Genomic DNA, 19,368 nt, shown 5'->3' with positions numbered 1-19,368 from the left:
AATGGTTACCAAGGGATCATTTGTACTTTACTATAAAGAAGCTACATTGTTCCATACATTAATCAGAAATACAACTCTTCTTTTTGCCACACTTTGTCCTGTTTGCTGCACATATATTACACAGTGTATATAGACACACACTAGCTCTACGTACAATTCACCTCTCCTTATGGATGTCACAGACTCTTAGGGTATGCTTATACTACAGCAAAGGAAACCCCACATCTGGCCTGTGATAGCTAACTCAGGCTTGTGAAGGTCAGGCTGCAGGACTGTTTCACTGATGTATAGACTTCAGGGTTTGGACTACATCCCAATCTCTAGTACATTCTCACCTCATAGAGGCCTCGACACTAGGCTGCAGCCCAAGCTAGAGCTCAGAAGTCTACACAGCAATGAAACAGCCCTGCAGCCCAAGTCCTGTGCTCAGTTGCTGTGTAGACATACCTGTGGGCTGTATCTAGACTGCATCCCTTTTCCGTAAAAGGGATGCAAATTAGACACATCACAATTGCAAATGAAGTGGGGATTTAAATAAGGAATAAGGGATCTTTCGGAAAAGGCTTTATTTTCCGAAAGATCCGTGTCTAGACTGGCGCTTTTTTCGGGCAAAGCTCTGAGCCGGAAAAAAGCGGCAGTCATGTTTATGCAAATGAAGCGGGGGGGGGGGATTTAAATCCCCGCTTCATTTGCAATTGCGATGTGTCTAATTTGCATCCCTTTTACAGAAAAGGGATGCAGTCTAGACACAGCCGTGGAGTTTAAGGCCAGAAGGGAGCACCAGATCATTTAGTCCAGGGATGGGGAACCTTTTTTAGGTCAGGGGCCACTGATCCACAGAAAAATCAGTCAGTGGCCACGCATACATGAGACGTGGTCCTTGACAGAGAAGGAGAAAGACACTTCCCATATTCCCTTTGTACACCAGAACCTACAGAACCCAGGCTAGATTTTGTGTGCTCCAGCCCAGCAGGGAAGTGGCAGAGGGATGGAGCATCAGCACAGACTTCTCAATGTTGGGGGGAAGCCCTAAGCCTTAGGGGCTGGATCCAGGCAAGTCGGTAGCCGTATCTAGCCCCCAGACCTTAGGTTCCCCACCCCTGATCTAGTCTGACCTCCAGAATATCCCAGCCTATCAACAGCATGGATCTTTTTTTAAAGAGTTTTGCATAAATGAGTCAATTCTAGTATTCAAGAATGTGAGAAATTGATAGCATGTGCTGAAGCCAGGGAAGAATGAAGACAACTGTTCCCCATATCACTCCATCATTGCACTTTTACATGTTTCTATTCTCAAACAACAGGGGAAAAATATTTCCAAATTTCCAAATATTTCCAAATATTTCCAAACTAGCCTTCTATTTGCTCTATTCACCAACTGCCCACCATACACAATGAGCCATGAATACAGAGTGTGAGTATGTATGGAGAATGTATTGCAAAAGAACCAACCTGATGTGGATGAAAGAAAGCAACTAAATCTGGCATATTTCTCCTCTTGTCTTCTCCACCACAGATAATCTAGGGCAGGTGAACACCCTAGAACTTGAGGGCTACATCTACACTACATACTTCTTGGCTGTGTCTAGACTGCATCCCTTTTCCATAAAAGGGATGCAAATTAGACACATCGCAATTGCAAATGAAGCGGGGATTTAAATCCCCCCCGCCTCATTTGCATAAACATGGCTGCCGCTTTTTTCCGGCTCAGAGCTTTGCCAGAAAAAGCGCCAGTCTAGACGCGGAACTTTCAGAAAATAAAGTATTTTCCAAAAGATCCCTTATTCCTGATTTTAAGAGGCCTTTAGCACAAGAAGCCTTTAGCACAAGAGTTTTTGCACAAAAACATGTTGCGCAAGAGCATGTCCCCACCTCAGAGCACTTTGCAAAAGCGATGTGCTTTTACACAAGTGAGCGTCCACACTGCATGGATGCTCTTGAGCAAGAAAGCTCTGATGGCCATTCGCAGAATGGCCATCAAAGCACCTGTGCTTTTTCCCATAGGTGTTTCTTGTGCAAGAAACCCCTGAGGAGCATCCACACTTGCCTTCTTGTGCAATAGCTGCAACGCTAAAAGCAGTTATGCTTCAGGAAAGGAGGTTTACCTATGGCAGAAAAAGCCCTCTGTTCTGCTGTTTAACTGCCCATTTAATTGCACAAGAAGTCATTTGAGGTATGGACACTCCGCAGGTTTTTGTGCAAAAACAGTTGTTTTTGCACAAAAACATTGTAGTGTACATGTAGCTGAGGATTGTTAGGCCCTGGCAGTTATAGACACAACCTCTCTCTTTAATCACAGATGAATTCTCATATTAAGACTGATATATGGAATCTCCATCACAGCTCAATACTTCTATCAAAATATAAATGCCCTGTCTACACTAGGATTTTAAAATATATTATTTAAAACATTCTAGCTAATAAGTTTTAAAGGAACACCTTTTATCTTCATCTAGGCATGCCGAATTGTTCCTAATAACTGACCCTTCCACCTGCATAACCTGCTCCTTCCTCTCAAGTTAACATAGCTTCTGTCACAGAGAAACTTTCTGAGGTTAGAAGTGCTTTTAATTTTAATCTCTTTTGTCCTTTGTGTGTAACAGAAGTTCAGTTAGAAATATTTTACTTTAGCTGGATTAGGATTGTAAAAGGAATTGACACTTTAGAATTTCTGCTAAGAAAATGTAATTTTTCTGGTGAAATCACTAACTAATTTGACCTTTAACGAAGGTGAGGTAGCTGTCAGACAAGGGTCATTTCCCCTGGACCTTTTAGGAGGTATAATTTGAAATGAAAAAACAAGCCAGCAGCAGTTCAGTGCGTTAAATTGTCCCATGTCTACATCCCTCTCCAACAGTGTGAGGCTGCAGCAAGCAGGCCAGCAGCTGTATGATAATGAGAATGCCGGTGCCTGTGTGGAAAGGAAACATCCCTGCAGAGAAACACAGTGACAGACAAACACATAGCCCCAGTTCTATCCTAAAGTGCAACTGGGGACAGCTTTGATAATTTCAGATTAGACTGGACAAAGCACTAACAAATAAATGTACAACAGCAACCACCAACCCTGCACTGACTAGTGGGGTGGACTTGACAGGAGCTAGAGAAGGAAAAATCGATGATTAACTTACTGACCAAGTCACGTGTAGCTGAGCCAGTATGATCTCTTTCAAACATCAAGGTCAGTCCTCCACCTTTACAAAGTCCTGGAGTGCTGCTTTTCCCAAGGAACATTGGATGGGGGGAAGGGTAACTGCATATGCCTCCTGTTGCCATATGCAGGTAGGAATAAAAACCTACCTTAGAAAACTACAGCAAGGAGTTCCATGGCACCTTAAAGACTAACAATTTTATCATGGCATAAGCTCTCCTGAGTTGCAACTCACTTGTCAGATGAAGAAAGTTAAAGAAAAGGAAAGAAATCGTAGCGATACAGAGATGGGAGTGTTATATAAGAGCTAGTTCAACCAGGGTGGAGGTGGATACCAAGAATAGTTTCTCACTTTCTTATCCACATCCACCCTGACACCTCTGAAGCTTAGCAAACTATATGTAGAGTAGAGACATGACAATGAGATGGGGTAACCTGGTAATTAAAGAGAAAACGACCTCAATCCCTCACACCGATATATTTCACCTACCTTTTCAGGAGGAGGATACTTTGCAAGGCTGGGAGCAGAGGATTTCCTATTGAGTGCACCTCTTTTCCTGATGTATTGGGTTGGAATAAATTCACCTCGCTTGATGACTTTACACGGGGGATGTGAATTCGACCCACTGCTATGAAAAGATCTAATTTGTCTTAGCCCACGAGGAAAAGTTCTTGAAGAACAGGTAGTAAGTGATAGTGGGATTACGGGCAGGGAGGAAATAGCGAGATAGATACACTAAAGAACCAGCTACAGTCAGTACATAAGCACGTGGGATTTCAGATCAATCTCCAGAGTTCGTAGAGGGAAGAGAGATTGCTTCCCTCAACCCACCCACCTCGCTCTAAGGAGCGGTCACCCCTCGAGAAGCATCTCTGAGGTGACTGCTAAGGGGGTCTTGGACACAGTAGCCTAAGCATCACCAATAGCCTGGCTGGATTCCCCAGGGTCTCTGGTCAAGGTAACGTTTGGAAGCCGTCAGAGCAAGGACCAGGGCAGCCCACAGCAGGGCTGGGCGGGGAGCTAAGCTGGTTTAGCCGCAGAGAAGGGGCTTCCCTGGCGTTGGCCGGTGTATTGGCTGGTGTGTCATTCCAGCCCCTTGGAAGGGAGCCCCCAGAGCAGCGCGGGCACGGCCTGTGTTGGGCGCCTGGTGCCAGCTCAGAGCCTCTGTCCCTAGTGCGCGGGGGTTCGGAGCAGCCCGTGGGGGCTCCAGCCAGGGCTCCGCGGCCCCCGCCTCCGCCCACACATCGAGGCTCCTTCTCTTCCCAGCCCATCCTCCCCCGCCCTCCCCCCTCCCCAGCCATCGGGGGCTCCAACTCCTCATTGGCCGCCCCGGCTGCAGGCAGGATGACGCCGGGGCAAACAATAGGCGCTTTAGGTATAAAGGCACCTCGGGCAGGCGGTGCCGCGACGCTCAGCGCTGCTGGGGGGCTGCCGCCCGGTGCCTGCCCCGCGCCGCCGCCCCGCACGCGGCAAGATGCCCCGCGGGTTCCTGGTGAAGCGGAGCAGGAGGCCGGGCGGCTCCTACCGGGTGCGCCGCCAGGAGCGGGACCCGCCGCCGCCTCCGCATGGGCCCCCCAGCCAGGAGCCCCCGCTGGCCGGCCCGGCCTTCGCCCCATTGCCCAAAGCCGCCCAGGAGGCGGGGGCGCCGCCGAGCCCGGAGCCCGCTCCTGGGCCAGCCCCTGGCCGCCCGGCTGCGCCCGAGGGCTGGGGCGCCGGGGGGCTGCGGGGAGCTTTCCCCCCGCGCTGCCTCAGCTCGCCGGTCTCTGCCGCCGCCGCCTTCCCGCCCGCCCCGGGGCTCCCGCCGCCGCCCCGCACGCCCCTCCCCGCCCTCCAGCCGCCCTGCCCCGCGCTCAAGCGGCCGGCGCGGGCCAAGGCGCCGGGCAAGAAGCCCAAGGCCCTGCGGAAGCTCAGCTTCGCCGACGAGGTGACCACGTCGCCCGTGCTGGGGCTGCGGATCAAGGCGGAGGGGCCGGAGGGCCGGGCCGGGCCCCCCGCGGGCGGGCGCACGCCGCTGGGCGAGTTCATCTGCCAGCTGTGCAAGGAGCACTACGCAGACCCGCTGGCGCTGGCGCAGCACCGCTGCTCCCGCATCGTGCGCGTGGAGTACCGCTGCCCCGAGTGCCACAAGCTCTTCAGCTGCCCCGCCAACCTGGCCTCGCACCGCCGCTGGCACAAGCCGCGCCCCGCCGACGGCCCGGCCGCCAGGCAGCCGCCGGCCGCCCCGTGCCCCTCGGAGGGGAAGGAGAACAGCAGCGAGCCGCGCCCCGCCGCCCCCGAGGCGCCGCCGCCCGAGCCTGATCAGCACCCCAGCGCCGCGGACAGCTCCTGCTGCCGGGACCCGAGCGCGCTGGGCGGGGCGAGCCCGATCCCCGGCGCCGACGAGGTCTTCGTCTGCCCCTATTGCCACAAGAAGTTCCGCCGCCAGGCTTACCTGCGCAAGCACCTCGGCACCCACCAGGCGGCCCGGCCGGCGGCCTACAGCGCCCTGGAGCGGGGGCAGATCGCCTTCCCGTGCCACCTGTGCGGGGCCCACTTCCCGTCGGCGGACATCAGGGACAAGCACCGGCTGTGGCACGCAGTGCGGGAGGAGCTGCTGCTGCCCTTGGTGCAGCCCGAGAGCAGCGTCCCGGAAGGGGAGCAGCAGATCTTCTCCTGCAAGCACTGCCCGGCTACCTTCTTCAGCTCGCCGGGGCTCACCAGGCACATCAACAAGTGCCACCCCACGGAGAACAGGCAGGTCCTTCTGCTCCAGATGGCGGTCAGACCGGGCTGCTGATGTGTAAGCGGGCAGGGGCGCTGATGGGACCCTCCTACCTAGGGACTGAGCGGTCACCTTTCCCAGTCTCCACTGTCCCTTTCAACTGGTGTTGAAATGCCTAATGCTCCCGGGGGAAGGGGTGTATTTCGTGGTAGTCTGCTGTGTTAAAAGACTCTCCGGCCGTGTTGTAAATAATTGATTTGATAGGATTCTGCAAAACCGCCAGTTAACGAAATGAATCCTATCCAAGCTGTAATTCCTATGGAAAGTCGCAGTGTGTACATACATGTCTACCAAGGAAAAAGAATCAGGCAAGAAGGGACAGGGCGGAGGTTACCAAGTGGCAGGGAAAAATCCCGTTGCCAGCATGCCAAAAGTTTGTCAACCACAAGTTGACTACGAGTTATCCTTGCTGCCTTAATGGACTTAGACTGCAATGTATATTCTGTGAATCCAAGAAGAGAGAATTAGTGCCAAGCGACATGTTTTCAGTAAAGTTGGGGAGTAGGTTCTAGGCAGGAGTCCCTTACCACTGAAAGTCATTAAAGTATTTTGAAGGTCTCTCATACAATGACTGAATTTAAAACGCAAACATTAAAAAGCGTCGATCGGGGGCTGTGTTTTGAGAAAGCGGATACTGACGCAGTGTAGTCTCACCCCCAGGATAGAAATACAGCCGCATATATTTAAAAGGAGTATTATTTTTCGCGGAAAAGGAGACTGGCGTAGCTGAACTGTTTTAATAGAAGCCCCAGCCTCTCAACTTTAATAATTTATTATGCAGTGTTGTCTTCGCTTTATTCTGTATTAAAGTTCACAAAGTTAAGTGTTTATATTGTCAGTGTCAAGTCCTCTCTAACTAGCAATACTTATGGAGAATGAACCGTACTGTCTGCTGTTGCTTATTAGTGGCTATTAAAAGATGAACTGTTCAAAGTCTTAACTATTTGCGCATTTTCTGGTCACTGCATGTTGTATACGCTAGCAAATGTAGATGAAACGCTCCTATTTAACAAGTGGAGGTTGGAAAACTGTTGCGATGTTAGTGGGTTGCTAGTTTGGTCATAACACTACACAGAGATGGGTACATTCCTTGCATTGTGATTTATCCAGAAGGGCGAAAGGCAGGAAGAGTACGAAAACTTCACTTAGCTCGGTCAGCAAGCTGTCTCAGCGCCCAGGATTTCAAGTGGTACCGAACTCCAATCCTCTTAGTTAACTCACACTCCAGCCCCATCAATGCAGTTGTGAACATTAGCTACATTTAGAGTAAGAAACTGGCTTAAGATGTTGCTAAAGATCAGCACCCCTTCTCTACTGACAGCGTTGCTGTAGCCGTCTGAGTCCCAGGACATTAGAGAGGCAAGGTATCTTTTATTGAACCAGCTTCTATTAGCAAGACTAGCTTTTGCGCCAGACAGCTCCTCCTCAACTCTGAGAAACCCAGTCAAATACAAGTTGGAACAGATCACTTAGCAGTAGTTAACATGCATTCTAAGGTACCATTCAAGGTGAAGTGGCCTATTGAAAAATAAAAGATAATCTCTGTACATTAGTAAATACACTGTCAATTTATTCCCCCACTTTATAAGGACATGCCTGAATGCTTTAGAATATGGTATTCAGAGGGCAAGGATAGCGATAGCTCTCCCCCAATCTCTGCATACAAATACTTCAAAATAGGATAACTTAGGCAAACGTGATAGTTGAATCAAGTATTTAAAACAAAACTAATCCTTTTTCTGATGCTAGCTGGTGGAAATGGATTAAAATAATCAACACTTGTAGTTGAGCAAAAGAATCAATTTAAAATGGCTGGATTGGCTTTCTCTACACTGTCTACAGTAATTTCTTCACAGTTTAGTATCTCTTTATATATGCAGTACTGCAACCTGCGTAACAAAAGATTAAGGATACAGCACTAGTTTCCTGAATACAAATATGCTGGGGGGGAAGGGGGGTTCTTGTTTTGCCGAAGAACTCCAGAGTCTTATCTATAAGCAATAGGGAAAATCTTCACACAAAACTCCCTCTGAAGCAAAAGTTCAGCTCATCAACACTTTTTTTTAAATCAGAACTTATCTGAAGAGTGCTATTTTCTGTGAACTGCATCTTTGCAGTGATTTGTTGAGAAATAGAAGGGGTTCATAATTTGGCATTCCAGGAAGGCTTTACAAAAAAAGTATCAAAAGTTTAAGGGATGGTTTATGCAACTCATTAATTTCCTTAAAGTAAATTTTCTCTTGGAGAAACTTAATAAATGGGACTATTGCATCACTAACTTTAATCTTTGCTCCTACAACCAAATATAATGAACTAAAAATAGACAAACTCTACATGATCACCCAATGATGTTCCTGGAAATACCAAATTATGGTGAGTTCATAGCGAACAAAATATTCTCACAGCTTGACATTATTTGAGCTGTTTTAAGTACTTCTTGTTAGTCTAGAGCAGTGGTTCTCAACTTGTTTCAGTCCACGGACCACCAGGCCAATCAAAACATTTTCATGGACCACCTCCTTTTTGAGACATGATAAAAAAAAGCAACCGCTCAGCACGACGGCAGCAGCTACACTGATGCTCAGAGCCTCAGATGGAAGTTACTGGCAACACAATGCGGTTGTGTCCTAGGTGACACTATGGGTGATGTGCCGCGTGCTTGTGAACATGGTGTAAAACAGCCTAACAGTGGCGCCTGCTCACGCCGTGTGACTTTGTACAATGTTCCTGTGGACCACTGGTTGAGAACCACAGGTCTAGAGAAATAGTGTCTAACCAGTTCTGAAGCCATTACAGTGGCTACTGTATAAGAACTAACCACACACAACCGAATAGCCACATGTGGCTAGCGTGTTGGACACCATGGCTGTGTCTACACTGGCATGAATTTCCGGGAATGCTTAAAACGGAATACTATTCTGTTTTCAGTTTTTCCAGAAAAGGAGCGTCTACATTGGCAGGCTGCTTTTCCAGAAAAGCCCTTTTTCCGGAAAAGCGTCTGTGGCCAATGTAGACGCGCTTTTCTGGAAAAGAGCCCCGATCGCCATTTTCGCGATTGGGGCTTTTTTCCGGAAAAGACTACTGGGCTGTCTACACTGGCCCTTTTCCGGAACAGTGTTCCGGAATAAGGACTTATGCCCGAGCGGGAGCAGAATAGTTTTTCCGGAATAGCGGCTGATTTTGTACAGTAGAGCATCGTTGCTTTTCCGGAAATTCAAGGGCCAGTGTAGACAGCTCGCAGCTTATTCCAGAAAAGTGGCTGATTTTCCGGAATAAGTGGCCCAGTGTAGACACAGCCCATGGGTTTAGAGGCTCCGGGGAAGAGTTGTCAGATGATCCATGTTGGAAGCACTTAGAGGGGCTCAGGCTAGAGGTCTAAGATTTTACACCAATTTTAGTAAAGATGAAAACAAAACAACATCACACCAAGCCCTCTAATTCAACTGATTCAAGTCAACTGATTCAGGAGTCCAGTCTTTGCAGAGGAATGAATAGTAAAGAAGGTGGTAAGAATAATTTTATTGTATTATTAAATAGCATGTCTTCTCTTTAACCAATACAAATTTGTAGATACTACATGAATGACAATACATAATTTATATTTCTATTGTTGTCTTATGATATATTTACACATGCAGTTAGTACCAATGCCATGCTGCATTTCATTATAATAGAATACGCCCAACTCAAAACAAAATGTGAGCATTTCTTTGCCTGTAGGAAAATACGTCTGGGTGGGTGGAATGTGCATACTAATTTGTATCTATATGGTTAGAAAAAAACAGCATTTCAGGTCAGACTACTGGAGTATGTTCCCTTTTCTTCAAAAGTACACATCACTGTAGCAATGAATTTATATCAGAAAAGTGCTATATAAGAAAGAGGATCTAGACCTAGCAGCCTGATGATAAAGGCTACAGCTTTAGAATAGAACACAATTTAGCATTGATACCACTTAGAAAGCAAATATTATAAAAATATTTGGAAGCCAAGCATAAATAGAATTTCAGCACAGTGATTTTTCTGGTATTTGGGCATAGGTTATGGCATCACCTGCACAGTTATGAAATGATACATTACATTGTAAAGGAGTTGGTGCTGCTAGCAAATTCTCTCATTTTAACTCTGAAATGCTAAAAGACCATTAAAGTATTTTATTCTTTTAACATAAATAATCTGTACACATCCTGTGCATTAACAATAACTGACATTTGACAAGGACGTTACAAATGTATCTTCAATTTAAAACTGTACATTCATTTTCAAATTGTACATATTTCTTTCTTTCTGTTACAAGAAAATTGCAATGGGGGCACAATAAATATAATGTAATATGACTGCAGTCTCCAATTCTGTGTGTAGCTCGAGGTTAATAACAGAGCTAAAAGTGGCTACTTTAGACATCATCCTGGAAGGTAAAAAGTGCAGAGAAGAAACTACACTGAAAATAATATGGCAGCCTGGGGTTTTATAAAAAATAATAAAAGCTAAAATATTAAGTTACAAATAAAATTCCAGTGTCACTGTCTAAAATAAATGTACAGGAAAAAGCTATGCTGGCTATGGGAGACACACATATGAGGGACATTTTCCTTTAACTGAAAGCAGAGACTCAGTGTGCTAGAGATTGCTGATCATTGTTTATTAGGAAGCTGCAGGTTTCTCAATGTTTAGGTCTTGTTGGCTGAGCCAGACGAGCGGCGAAGTTTCATGGACATTCGGCTCTTGCTAGTCCGAGGAGACATTGGAGAAGCTAAATCAGTCCCGTCCACTTGTACTGTTGCTGCTGGTATTTCACCTGGCTGGGTCTCTGGGCAGAAGCCTGTAAAGGACATCAAGCTCGTTAGTACAGTCTTCCTCACTCACAGTAAGAAATCTACAGACAGGGAACAGATGGCAACTGGATCTCTGCCATCAATGCATAACATACACTAGCCCTTTACCAACTATGGGAAACTTCACTGTACATGAAAGTAGCAACAGAACAAATTAACCTTTAGAGCAAAAACTATGCCAAAAATCTCTCTGACTAGACTACAAGGTACTGTAAACCTCAATCTTTGTTACGAGAGAACACTGAAATGGGTTACCTTATATCCCTAGCCATGAGGGTAAAAAGCACAGCGTTGTTCAAGGATGGAGAGTTATTATTCAAACTATAACCAGAGTTTACTTGGCAGTGAGAATGTGAAGGACTAATAGCTTGATGAGCATGCAGTGAATACTAGGAAAGCAACTGAAGAGGCAGAACTGCGGGAAGTTCATTGAGGGGCCTCACTGGCAGGACCAAATTTTTAGTAAAAAGCACCAGAAGACAAATTGTTCCAGACACACAAGGCAGAAGCTTGAACACATCATACTAATTGGATGTGCTATATTTTTTAATTTTCTTTGTAAAGGGAACAAGATGAATTTAAGATTAGAGAAGACAACTCATTACCTGAGCACCTTCCGTGAACCCTGAGACTTTTTTCAAGAACTCATGAAAACTGTACCATCTGACTCTTCTGTCCTCCACATCCTTTCCCACAAAAAGGTACCAAGGGAAAAGTAACAAATGTGAGATCAAAGTTGCATTCTCTCTAATTAGTTCTGTGTGCAGAGATTTATAACAGTGTTCATCAGTCCCTCTTGAGCATCTACAACAGAGTTGGGAATTTTTTTTCTTTGATAGTTTATTAGTCAAAAAATGCAGTTTCAGCTGACCTGAAACAATTAGTCAATGGGCTGAATTTGCCAAAAGATTGTGCTGAATGGAAGAATTCAAAATGTTTAGGTAAAGTCAAAATTAAGCATTTCATTTTGAAATGTTTTCCTTTGATTTCAGGAATTTTCATGTAAACAAAATAACTGATTAATAAAACACGTAGAAGGATGGGAAAAAAAGGAAATTTTAGCTATCACTTAACATGCTCTTCTGGCATGTGGGAAACTCAGGTTCCCTGAGGCAGCAAAGGTATCTGAGCTTACATATCCCACACTGCAGGAGATTGCCCTAGCCACCGGGCTGTGGGCTATTGTGGTGTGGCTCTTTCACAATCTGTCCTGCTAAAGCTGGTTTTTTTTTCCCTTCAAATAAATACTTCAGTAGTCAATGTAGCACGAACTTGAACTTGTGTCTCCTATAGTCTAGGACTAACCAATTGGCTTATCAAGTCATTCGCTCTTTCCCTGGTGCTTGACTATGGATTGCTCCTATGAATGACAATGAAAAAGTCCAGTGGACTCTAGAGCAGCAGTTCCCAAACTTTTTACCTCATGCTCCCCCATACTCATGTCCACCCACCTCACCCTCCCTCCCTCCCTCCCTGCATCAACTGGGGTTGGGAGCAGGTCCACAGTTCCAGAAGGAAAGCGGGGGATGCAGATAGGGATAACAGGGCCAAGGCTTCCGGGGCCAAAGCTGGAGGCAGGGGCAAAGCCTTGGCTGGGGACCATGGATGGCAGCTAGGGTCTGGGTGTTTGACCATTAGCTGGAACATTTGACACAGAACACTAGGTGTGGGGCTGGCAGCTGGGGCTAGGAGGGAAGCTGGAGTGGTACTTTTCCTTGACCATGTGGGGGCATGCTCCTCTCCCAAACATTCCTCTGCACTCCCCTACGGGGGCGTACCTCTGCTCTCTCACCTAGTAGTTAGGGGACTCACCTACAATGTGGGAATTGACTGAAGTTTATGCCTCCATTCCAGTGATTATAATGAATGCAACAGCTTCAGCAGAAAAGCTTGAGAAAGATCCACATCAGAATATCCCATGGCCCAGAGGTTAGGCCGTTCTCATGAACTGTGGAGACACCGAAGTTCAAATGCTTTTCTACCACAGGCAGAGGGGAGAAATGAACCTACTTCAAAGTAGGAATAAGAGATCCTCTGGAAAAGGGCTTTATTCCGGAGGATCGTGCCAGTCTAGACGCTTTTTTCCGGCTTTTCCCCAAGCCGGAAAAAAAGCGGCGGCCATGTTTATTTAAATCCCGCGGGGGATATTTAAATCCCCCGCGGATTTCCCTATTCTGAAGTTGGAAATTAACATGCCTCTTCCGGAGAAGGGGCTAATGTAGACGTAGCCCTTATGTATAAGTAACTTGTAGCACAGCCTGGCAGATTGATTTAGCCCATCAGCTGTTTCCTTACTGATCACTGTAGCCTGTAGAAATTATAGGTGAAATCCTGATTCCACAGAAATAAAAGGTAACACTCCCAATAAGTTTTGATGTGACCAGAATTTCAACCTATATTTTCTCCATAAGAGGGTCTCTTCTTTCCAATAAACAAGCAACATCACAATTGAGGCTACCACTACTCAGCATAAGCTCAATACATAGAGTAGTGGTGGGCAATCTGCAGCCCATTATGTTAGTCTGATTGCAGGTCATGAGATATTTTGCTGACCTTGACCATCAGCAAGGCAGCCCCCCACAGCTCCCAGTGGCTGGAGTTCCCAGCCAATGAGAACTCTGGGAAGCCACTGCCTGAATTCCCAGGAATGGCAAACTATGACTACAGGGAGCTGTGAGAGGTGGTGTCTGCAGACATTCAATGTCAGCAAAATGTTTTGTGGCACATAATCAGATTATCCTGAGGGCTGCAGGTTGCCCACTATTGGCACAGACGGTATCACTTCACTACACATATAAATCTCTGAATGTAATTTATATTGTTGATGCCCTAAAGTGATCAGTGAAATCACATACACAGGTCAGAAGTATGCACCTAAAACAAACTGAATTGAGTTAACAACTCAGATGGATTAGAGATGTAGATCATCATCTGTCCACTCAAAAGAGACTGCATAATACTTCCTGTGTTTTTCAAACTGACATCACCCACTCAAGTGACAGGTAGGAAAAGGTACTGTGCTATCTGCACCCTAGCTGGTGAGAGTAACTCTGCTCATGAACTAGGTACTGTGTTGCCAAATGATCTGCAATGGTACAATAGCACTATGCTTTACAAAAATGCAAATGGGGAAACACACACACTGTTCATTTTCTGAAATTCTATCTTGTTCCATTTTTACAAGGAATTAAAACATTTCAAACTAAGGGCATTAGAGACTAGAAAATAACCATGGATGTTTTGCATAGCATGCCATTCACAGCTAGCATGAAAGATCTTCCGTTTCAAGCCTTTGCCCTTTACCTTGATGTGGCCAGTGTTTTCTAGTGGAGGTTTTAGAAGGAGAAGAAATATCACAGCATTTCTTTCTTTGTTGAGAATGAAGAAGTGATGAGGAAGAAGTGGACACAAGTGAGGAAGAGGGAGGGAAGAGGAAGAAAAGATAAAAGTAACAGGTGTGAGACACGAGACACGAACCGCAAAGATTGAAGGGCATGAACAGATGAGCACAGAAGACAGAACAGATAGAATTTCATTATATGTATCTCCAGTTCATGCTACAAGTTAAAGAAAATGATGGGTTAGTATGCATAATGAAGCAATAGCTCTGAAATCAAGAGTTATACTTACCAACTAAAGGTTACAAGGAAAAAAGAAAGAAAAAAGAAAAAAGTTGTATAAAATCACCTAGATCCAGCAGCTTTATTTACTACAAATGCAATACATGCCAATTATTTCACCTTAAACTCTTTTTTAAAGTTTATGAAAATGGTTAAATACTTGTCTTCTGTTCACCATTACTGTTTCACATTTTTAATATGCTCAGAATTACACCTAGCATAAAAAGGAATAAGCTGAAAAGATGAAATAGGGAAAAATATCAGTGTAACACTTGAGCTGTATTATGTACATAAAAGGATAAATCAGATTATGTTGTTTTATCTATAGTACTGAGAGAATTCTAACATTCACCAACTTTTAAAAGAAAATCCACCAAGTATACTGGATCAAGAAATATTTTCAAAATAACAATTTTGATTAAAGAATCACTCCAGTGACCATAATATTTTGTTCACAATTAATGAAGACAGATATTAGAAAATGTAAGTTTATCTATAATCTAAAAACTTTAAAATACAAGTAACAGATTTGGGTTTACTGAAGAAAAGACGTCATGTAAGGCTTTCTACATATGCACATATAAGACCAGAAGAGTGAAGAATAATGGCAGTTTAAAGGATTTAATTCTGATAACAGTGGGTGGATTAAAATACTAAATTTACTGTCAATGTGCTCCATATGTCATGCTACCAATTAGTAAGTTTAGCTTCCCCTTCAGAGCTTAAGACTTCAGTGTAAACATTATTTTGGCATCTTTATATGTTCAAACCTCAGGAAAAAGAAAAAAACCTATTGGACAAATGAATTAGAAGTGGAAAATTGTAGTAGAGAAAAAGATCTGGTAACAATTATGTCAAATAGTAGGAAAGACAACTACCAAAGGATCATCCTCATTTTTTGATTCGGAGGACTGATATTTGACCTTTTAGATTAAAGACATTTGATGGGCTAGGTGGTTAGAATATTCAGCAACCATAACAAAGCTTCAAAATGCATTCAGTTGGTTGTGCTCATTTTAGCTGTGAACATAATTTTCATTGTTATATTTACATTTTTAAGACCCAAATTTAAAAGCTATTTGTTACGTACTTAAGAAAAGATGCTTATTAATATTTAGATCAAGAAAGGGGGAAATATAGCTACATTTTCACCTTTGCATGAGTTGAAAACAATTTGGACCCAAGAGTTACTGATATACCATATTGGATATCATGAATTTCTGTAGAATCTATGGACATATAACTCATTTTGTTCATCAATTCTGCTCTCCAAAACATTAAACTATTAAAAATAATCCCTTTTAAAAATCTGTTTTCCCACAAAACTAAGAAAAAAAATGTCACAATGCTTATTATCAGACACTTCCCATAATAAGAATCGGTGTTCAGCTGTTTACCACTTTGCCAAATTTCACCCATTTGGCCCGTAATTTTTCCACATTGTGGATATGGCTTTGGTTGATTTTATCTTGAAATCTGAGCCAAAACAGTTCAGTCGTTCCCATGATGATGACTAGGAAAAATATATTTTCCCATGTTAAACTCTGGTGATTTTTTGAGAAGTTCCAGTATTTCTATGCTTTTGGAATAGGACTTGAAATTTAGCAATGGGTGGTGATGGTGCAGGAATGTACTTTTTACTGTGCTCATGAAAATCTGCCCAAGTTTTAAATCTCTGAAAAAAATCAATTTGTACATGCTCAGGCGAGACTTGCTAGAGCTTTGGAGCTCAATTCCCTGAACATTTTGTCTTCACTTTGAACATGTTGAGACCAGGGTTGTTAGGGTGAAGCTGGACTTTCCCTACAGTTGCAGGGCTGGACTGCTGTGGGCAGGGCTCTTGTGCTATTAAAGCCTCCCCTGCTGACTCCACACAGTGTGGCATGAGAAGGTCCTTCTGGCTGCAGAGGCTTAAATGGGCTTGCATGTGGGTGTGTCTGGGAGGGAACTGATTGGGGTAAGATGGCTGGGGATGGGGAACTGGAAGCTGGTGGGATGCAGAAAGGGAAACCAGGACTTATTGGGTAAGGAGATTGGGACTGACAGCCAGTGGGGAGAGTGAAAAGATAGATTAAATGGGAAGTTGTGGTAAGGTAACTGGTATTAGCTGCACAAGAAATCCAGTGGGATCTGGATCTGATGAGGAGGCAAGATGCATGGAAAGAAATAGGACTGATAGGGCAGAGACTAGAGCAAGTTAAAACACTGAGATTATATGAGGAGTCTAGGGAGGGAGATTTCGACTGGGAGCTGAAGAGGAATGTGGATGAGGCAGGGACAACTACAGGCCAGGGTGGAAGGAGAGAGAAAGATCAGATGAAAAGTTTTTGTGGGATAACCAGGACTGGTTGGACAAAGAGTCTAGGATGAGAAGGCTGACAAGGGTCTACTGGAAAGGCAAAGAGAATAGGACTAGGAGGAAAAAATCAGGAGTTGGAAAGAGGTAGGACAGAGACAGGTTTAAAGGGAATGGCATAGAAAAGGTCAAGCTTAGGTGGATGGGCAGAAGAGTCCATTCCCACTAGGCAACAAACCAGTCTAGTGCCTGGAATGGAACCCAAGGGAACCTGAGATTCCTGAGTCTCACTACTCCTCTGCTGTCAGCAAATAATTGTGGAACACACTAGGAAAGTACTCCTCTTCCTCATGAATACTATTCCATATAGAGGATAATGACATACTATCAGTTACTCCATTAACTCAAGTGGCAGATGTCTGTATGGTGGATCTAGAGATTTCAATACTATTGATGAACCATGTAAGGATCCATATAATGCCATGTAAAATAATTCGTTTTTTCAGTTTGTTTTTTTAAAATCTTGGAAATTGCACACATCACAGCTGTGTTAAAAGAACATCATTAAGTCAAGCACTCAAAAGTTAGTGCATGTGTAACCTTAATTCTGCCCTCTTATGCATATGTATTAAGATATATCTTTGAATTACATGATCACATACTATTTTTTCCAAAGGATTTCTGTCTCATTCAGTACATAGGATTTCTGTCTAGCAGGTTGCTTAGGATCCCTTGTCAGCCACCTAGTAGACTCTGCACCTTCCATGATGGTCAGCTACTTTAGTTGGCTGGCTCCACAAATTGCACAGCAGAGCAGTCAGCCTGGAGATTTTTTTTGAAAATTGTTTCAGTTCTCCTTAAACTGATTTTTTTCATCAAAATTCTCGTTTCCATGGAAGATTTTGCATTTCTGATCTTTTGCTCAAATTGATTTCTTCATGGTTTCTCTTATGCTTTACACATTATTCTGTTCTTGTGAAGCTAAAAGAAATAATTAACTGCTATGTAGGATGCACTCATTTTCATTCAATGATCACTAATCTGTAGACCGTGATTACATAATTTAATTTATTTGTAATAATAAAACAACTCCCTACTCAGGGTTCTTTGATCAGGGATGGCAATATTGCTTTATCATATTTGTATTAACATAGCTTTTATACATAGAAATAGGTAATATTTATAAAGTGAGACTCATGTTTACTACAGTCAATTTACTGAGATTAAACTATTGCTTTAACTTTTATAAAACGAAGTCTATAATAGATACAGCACACATATGGCATATACACTCATATATAAAAGTTATAATATTCCTATTGATAAGATGGCCATTAAAAATTAATTCATTTGGTAGAACTGTAACCTAAAATGAAGTTTTAAAAGTATTTTTCAGATTAAGAAAAATCAAGTACTTTTTTTTTTTTTTTTTTTTTTAAAGAAACATGGGAATTGCCATTACAGAAGAGACCACTGGTCTAACAGTGTTTGATAATCAATACTTCAGAGGAAGGTGGCTTCACTCCCTTCCCCTTCAAAGATGCACCAGTCAAATTGTGCATACCACACCGGTTAGTGCAGGGATTTAACTGAAAACAAAGATATAAAAACAAATGCTTGGGTATGATCTATCTATAGCAGGAGTTACCCCTGCCACTCCACTCCAAAAAGCAACTCCAACCACGAGGAGTAACTACTGAATATAATTATGGAGGAGGAAGCACAGAGTATTTTTAAACAAAACACTAATGTAAATGCAAATGTTATTTCTAAATGTCTTATAAATCCTGTTTTAAATATCAAATAGATCAATATTCTGCAGCCATCAAGTCTGCTGGCTGATTAAAAGATGTGTCAAAAAATGTCACTGAACATATTTCTTCCATTTAGCTTACCTGTTCAGTTTAACATTTACTGCTTTTAAATCTAGCCTCCTGTTGTTCTTGAGCACATGCGCTAGCTTTCACTGTATGGTTTACTATTCTATATATCACTATCATATTACTACTTACTGTAATATTTTCAAACAAAGTAATCAAGTACCCATATGCTTTTCCAGTGTCTTTAAGCTTTCCTTTATCTTTTCGGGACCAACATAACATGTGTTTTAGAATTAATTTCTGAAGATCTTAGACATTTTTGAAACCAGGAAACCAAATATAAAAAGTATCAATTTACTATTTCTAATTTCATTTGACTTCCATCTATTGTTTTGAGAAGAAAACTACTGATTTTACTCCACTGCAAATGTGTGAATCATGGCCCACATGACTATTTGAAATGGTGGCATTTTGATTTGGTTTGCATTAAAATTACACAAGTTTATCAACAACAAAATTTGAAGTGTTACATATTCTTCTCTTTTTCTCCTACAGCAACATTATGCAATGGCTACCAACATCAATTCAAGACAGTACAGGGTACAAAACACACCACTGCCATCCAGTACTACTTGTTCATGCTGAGAAACAAAAGATCAGCACAATAAAGTGTTACTACATCAACAACTGTGTCTACCATTAGTTACTTTAATCCCGTAACCACTGTTAGTGTTTCATGCAGTCCTGAGATTAGTGAAAGACTAAAATTTCAAGAAAATGTACTGGTAATTCTCAATGTGAAATTGTTTTTAGAGTGAAAAAAGGGTAACAAGGAAAAATTTCATACAACTTGGTTACAAGCTTAGTGCTTTAGTAAAAGTAAT

General features: G+C 43.3%; 2 protein-coding genes across 7 annotated transcripts in view; one reads left to right on the top strand and one right to left on the bottom strand.

The window, feature by feature from the left end:
• The first annotated feature begins 4,552 nt into the window (after positions 1–4,552).
• Positions 4,553–19,168, top strand: INSM2 (INSM transcriptional repressor 2). Its single transcript, XM_075926926.1, has 2 exons — positions 4,553–5,931; positions 19,040–19,168. Exon 1 carries the CDS (start codon positions 4,627–4,629, stop codon positions 5,926–5,928), a length of 1,302 nt encoding a protein of 433 aa, XP_075783041.1. The 5' UTR covers positions 4,553–4,626; the 3' UTR covers positions 5,929–5,931; positions 19,040–19,168.
• The window catches only part of RALGAPA1 (Ral GTPase activating protein catalytic subunit alpha 1), a 230,850-nt gene continuing 220,899 nt past the window's right edge, over positions 9,418–19,368 (bottom strand). For 5 of the 6 annotated variants that reach the window (XM_014570781.3, XM_014570782.3, XM_006117691.3 and 2 more), the window contains one exon: positions 9,418–10,735. In XM_014570781.3, the coding sequence (XP_014426267.2) occupies positions 10,584–10,735 (152 nt within the window). In that variant the 3' untranslated portion in view covers positions 9,418–10,583. The remainder of the gene's footprint in view (positions 10,736–19,368) is intronic. The other variant, XM_014570783.3, reaches the window with a different exon arrangement.

This window comes from Pelodiscus sinensis, chromosome 4 (genome assembly GCF_049634645.1).
Source record: "Pelodiscus sinensis isolate JC-2024 chromosome 4, ASM4963464v1, whole genome shotgun sequence".
NCBI lineage: Eukaryota > Metazoa > Chordata > Testudines > Trionychidae > Pelodiscus > Pelodiscus sinensis.
The sequence above is the reverse complement of the archived record's forward strand: the minus strand, read 5'-3'. Positions and strand labels throughout refer to the sequence as shown.